The sequence below is a fragment of the Poecilia reticulata genome, linkage group LG12 (assembly GCF_000633615.1).
Source record: "Poecilia reticulata strain Guanapo linkage group LG12, Guppy_female_1.0+MT, whole genome shotgun sequence".
Taxonomy (NCBI): domain Eukaryota; kingdom Metazoa; phylum Chordata; class Actinopteri; order Cyprinodontiformes; family Poeciliidae; genus Poecilia; species Poecilia reticulata.
The window spans coordinates 20,108,859-20,114,047 of NC_024342.1; the positions used below are offsets into that span (position 1 = coordinate 20,108,859).

General features: G+C 39.2%; 2 protein-coding genes across 2 annotated transcripts in view; both read left to right on the top strand.

The window, feature by feature from the left end:
* Positions 1 to 2,417, top strand: part of prlra (prolactin receptor a) — a 20,422-nt gene extending 18,005 nt beyond the window's left edge. Inside the window, exons 8-9 of the mRNA XM_008424492.2 lie at positions 78 to 147; positions 256 to 2,417. Coding sequence (XP_008422714.1) covers positions 78 to 147; positions 256 to 1,323 — 1,138 coding nt within the window. The 3' untranslated portion in view covers positions 1,324 to 2,417. The remainder of the gene's footprint in view (positions 1 to 77; positions 148 to 255) is intronic.
* Positions 2,418 to 2,771: 354 nt separating this feature from the next.
* The window catches only part of agxt2 (alanine--glyoxylate aminotransferase 2), a 13,141-nt gene continuing 10,723 nt past the window's right edge, over positions 2,772 to 5,189 (top strand). Inside the window, exons 1-5 of the mRNA XM_008424499.2 lie at positions 2,772 to 3,168; positions 4,192 to 4,280; positions 4,545 to 4,735; positions 4,827 to 4,950; positions 5,036 to 5,130. Of these exons, the coding sequence (XP_008422721.1) occupies positions 3,069 to 3,168; positions 4,192 to 4,280; positions 4,545 to 4,735; positions 4,827 to 4,950; positions 5,036 to 5,130 (599 nt within the window). The 5' untranslated portion in view covers positions 2,772 to 3,068. The remainder of the gene's footprint in view (positions 3,169 to 4,191; positions 4,281 to 4,544; positions 4,736 to 4,826; positions 4,951 to 5,035; positions 5,131 to 5,189) is intronic.

The following is a 5,189-nucleotide window of genomic DNA, read 5'->3' on the forward strand; positions in this document are numbered from 1 at the left end:
ATATTTGTGTGTGTGTGTGTGAATAAATAGAAAAGAATGTTGATTGTTATTACCTTTCTAACGTTTTGTGCATGCAGTGTGAAGCGCTACCTTCTGCCACCAGTGCCAGGACCTAAGATCAAGGGAATTGACAAACAGCTTCTCAAGGTAAACCAGAACTTTTTGACCGAAGTTGTGCTGAATGCTAAATAATACATGTTAAAGTAGCTATTTGAATCATGACGTCTTTGTAACAAGATACTTTTTTACGTGCAGAGTGGCAAATCTGAGGACATCTTCAGCTCACTGGTGGTGTCTGATTTTCCCCCAACCACATCCAACTACGAGGACTTTCTTGTTGAATACCTAGAGGTGTATGTCCCAGAACAGCGTGAACTAATCATGGATGAAGGCAAAGATCTTCAAGATGATAGCTTCAAAACAGAAAACTCCACATGTGACAATGACTCTGGCCGGGGCAGCTGTGACAGCCACACACTGCTTACCGATAAGGGCGGAGGTGACAAAGAAGATGGGCAGCAGTCAGATCCAGAGGGTAGTCAGGCTGAGGTTGACACAAAAAGTCAGGAGGAAGCCCTGGAGGAGGAACTCCTGGCATGTTCTCATGAAAATGTGCAGAGCCCAAATATTTCCAATGAGGAGAAGGTGAAGAGCTGGCCTTTGTTTTCTCCACTGCCCCAGTACAGTCTTAGCCCAGTGAATCGACCAAACCCACCTAAGACGGGGAAACAACACTGTCTTTCTGACAGTCTGTTCACCCCAAACTCCTTGTCGTCTTACTTCACTCAGCCTGGTCCCAGCACCACAAAAGGTTTTAGATCAAACTACTGGGAGTGTAGCTTCGACCACAAGCAATCTCATCCACTCCATCCCCAGTCAGCAGCCCATGAGCATCTCCAGGCCCAGAATGACCTCAATACGCCACATGTCGACTACATGGGAGTGCCGCTGGATGTTCATGTGCTCAATGTCAGGCCCTCTGAATATGTCGAAGTCCAGAGGGTCAGTGATGAGGACGGGGTTCTTCTTCACCCCGTTTCCCCCAGCCAGGAAAGCAGCCGTACCGTAAGCCACCAAACGGAGGACTACAGCAGGGTGAGGATGGTGAACAATGACAATGGGTTACTGCTTCTTCAGAGAGATGCTATTGAGGAAGAGAAGAGCATGTGCCCTTATCAAGAAGATGTAGTAAGCAGAGCATCCATCACTCCCACTTTGCAGAACTCTGCGACTGGCATTAACACCGCCTTGCCAATTCTTGACGAAAGCGCAGCCAGTGGTTACGTCGACACCGCCACCATGTTTGGCCTGCCCACTTACTAGGTGCTTTGGATATCAATCTGGCAGCTGCTAGACATTGTAAGCGGTTCACCTTAAACTTAGGAACTGAAAACAAGGAGAAAAACCACACCGACAATGATTGCATCTTTCCAAAAGTGGCTGCAAAGACAATTTTGCTTTCATGGAAATATTTTTTTTTCTTTTCCTGTCAAGATGAAACACTGATATTTAAGAGCCACAATTTTTCAGATGATTGAACCGTATAGTCGTCATTCAGATTAATTAAGAATAAAATTGATCTTAATTTATGAGGTACTTCATGTTTCTATGTTGATTCTACATGTTCTATGTTTCTATGTTGATTATACTGCAAGCCGTTATTTTACCTCTAAAATATATTGTAAGGCTGCTTGTATGTTGTACATATTACAAATATAAAGAACCCCTGAACACTTGACCCAAGGCATTTAAGTTTCTCTTCGCTGTACTGTACAGCTCCAGTTACCCCTGAGGGAAGGGTCTGCGCAAATTAATGCAAAGTATATTTTATTCTATTTTCTGTGCTGCTGTTAAATATTCTGTTAAATATATGCACATAAACATGATGTAAAACACATTATGTGCTCTTCACTGTCACCAGCTCTCAACACAGATAACAGTGTGAAATATTTGGCTGAAAAGTTTGTATTGGGACATCCAAAAAATGCTAAAAGAGGCAATGTCTTTTGGAATATGTGGCTTTAATTCTTTAAATGGACATTAAGATATGAAGAGACTTATTTTAAGATATGTTATTTTGGTTTGTGTTTTGATATGCGTGCGTATGTGTGTGTGTGTGTTTGAACGTTAAACATGAGGTTAAACAAGAAAACAAGCAAGAATTCACTGAGGTATTTGTCACTCAGAGCAGATTATGTACATTTACCGAGTCAAAGAAATCTACAATGATGTGTAGTTTTTGATGGGAAACTTGTGTCATAAATTTGGATCCCTTTGTATAACGCTGTACACTGTCCTTGTGGGTAAAGCTACACTTGTGGTGAACATATTTGCAATACATAAGAAACAGCCATCAAGTTTATTTTTGAAAGCTTGTTTTAAAAGTTGAGTTTATAATAAAATTACTTTATGCTGTAGCGGTATGTGGTTTATTTTCTTTTTACCTTTATACTAACATGAAGATGTATTACATACAGTTTTTAAAATTACTGTTATACAATTATAGAGAGAAGAGTGGTTGCCTTGCATTTTTATGTAATTATATATTTTTCAGATTTAGACGTGATTCATCTTTTTTAACCACTTTTTTTTACAGGTGGACTTAATGAACTAAAGAGATTAACAATTTTAACAAAAATAACATATACTTGCACAACTCTTAATATGCTTTATGCATACAGTACATCTGTTCTATCTTGATTATATAACTTTGTAAAAGTCAGAAAACTTCTTGATTAATTCTGGCTGAATAGTTGGAATCTAACTTGTTTCACCTGCTGTTGGTGCGTTTGAGTCAGAATCTCTTTTTAAAACACTTTTTGATCTTGAACACGCATAATGTCGACGATCAAGAGGGAATGGGGGCCAACCTAGGTGGTTTATAGGATTTTCTGCTGCGCTCCTGCATGCCCACACCTCTCAGTACGTTGGAAGACGAAAGGACCATTAGCGAACCGGAGCCAGTCTACGCCTACCGTGAAGAGAGATAGAGAAAACAAACAAAAAAACATAAGTATCGTGGTCTGGGAAAAAGTTGAACAGAGCGCATCCTCTGGTGCCTGTTCAACATGCTAAAAGTTGTATCTTGTGCGAGGGGCCGTTGGGCAGTTTTTACGGGACATCCCGGCTATCGGCCCCAACTTTCGGCTAAAATCCACCTGGCGAGCGGTGAGTTAACGCGGAGACTTATCAAATCCGGATCAAAGTAGTTCGTAGCTGTTGCTGCCGTGCAGACAGCTGTTCACAGGATATGCCATGCTTGTTTTTGTCATGTTAAGGTAATGCAGGGGGCACACTTGTCAAGTTTTACTCTTATGTTTATCCGTTTTGTTATTTGAACCACCAGAACTCGAGTGGCATCATAAGCAGATAAAAGTCCCATCATATGCACCTAAAATCAAGCGAGTATATAAAATAGCTCAGTATGCCACAATTTTGAGTTGAACATACTAACACTTAATCCAGTTTGAGAGAAGCTAAAATGTAATCACTTCGCATACCCTCATTTCACAAATTATAACTCAGAATATATATTTATAAATGCATAAAAACTGGCAACAAACTGGAGAAAGAAGAAAGATTTCTTCTTGGAAATTAATTTTCAATACTAAAAGAACATTTTTGGATTTTAAAGTTCAGTAGACAGGAAACATTTCATGTCTTGCCATGTGAAAAAAAAACACGTATATTATTTATTTAACTCCTACATTTATTCAAAAGGCAAGGAGAGCAAATCTAAAAATAAATAAATAAAAATAACATTATTAGGATAAGAAGATGTGGTTGAGCCGTGGAGATTCACAACGGGAGAACTGTCCGATGTTGATCCACAGCTCAACTGGAAGCATTTGTCTGGTACTGCGCAATTCTGGCATTATGGCACTGAATAAAAAATTTAAAAAAAGAAACATTTTCATTTTCATAACATTTTAAAAACCACATGTTCTTTTCCTTCCTCCTTACTTTGCTTATGATTAGGGTTGGGCAATAAATCAAAAACATGTGATGTAGACCACATCACCAGTTTGCCAGTATTTCAAACAAAACACAAATCAATAATTACCAATATTGACTGACATGAAACCCTTTTTCAGCCATATCCCCCATAACGTAAAACCACAATAGTATACATTGTAGTTTGTGGTTGTTACTTGACAGAATATATTAAGTTCATGAATTTTTATTTTACAGGTGCATCATGTCAGAAATCAGACTTGAGATTCTCTCGCACAGATATACCAGAGATGCCTTCTTGCAATTTCACTCCAGAGGAATATAAGGTACGAGCCAAAATCTGTAGACACACAGCAGATCAACCTTAGACAGTTCTGTCTTATTGTATTATGTAAGAATTAAGCTAACTGTCCAAATGACAAAATCCTTTCATGGTAAAAACAAAAAAAATATTTCATTCACACCTCCAGTCTCCAGTGCCACTGATATGCACACACTTTCTTGCACTTTGAAAATCCAAGAATACATAAAATTAAATGAAATACAATGTTTTTTTTTGACATTATGTTTTACACCATGTGCCTCTCCAGGGAATGTCAAAAGCAAGAATGATAGAGATCCGCAAACAGAACTGCAACCCCATGACCATGAAAGTCACATACTATAAGAAACCAGTGTTCATCCATCAGGGGCACATGCAGTATCTGTGGGATGTGGATGGGACCAGATATCTGGATCTGTTTGCTGGTGTGGCCACTGTCAGTGTGGGCCACTGCCACCCGTAAGGTCGTTTTGTGTGTTTATGTGAAGCAGGAATTATGTTTTTGTTTGTTCACGTTTTAGTGTACTTTTGCTGATATCTGTGTGTGCAGGAAAGTAACTGCTGCTGCTGAAAAGCAGCTGAAAAAACTTTGGCATACCACTTTCATTTACGTCTACCCTGCTCTCCAAGAGTACTGCGAAAAACTTGCCTCCTATTTGCCTGATCCTCTTAAGGTAGGGTGGTGTATTTTTAGACTAGTCGTGGGTATGTATATTTATGCTGCAGTTAAAATGTATGCTGGTCTGTTTCCTTGGGCAGGTGGTTTTTCTGACAAACAGCGGCTCTGAAGCAAATGACCTTGCAATGTTTATGGCTCGTCTCTACACTGGAAACTTTGACATAATCACTTTAAGGTCCAACATTTTATTTTTTGTACATCTTGTTAGAATAGAAATAACCAATGGTAGAATAT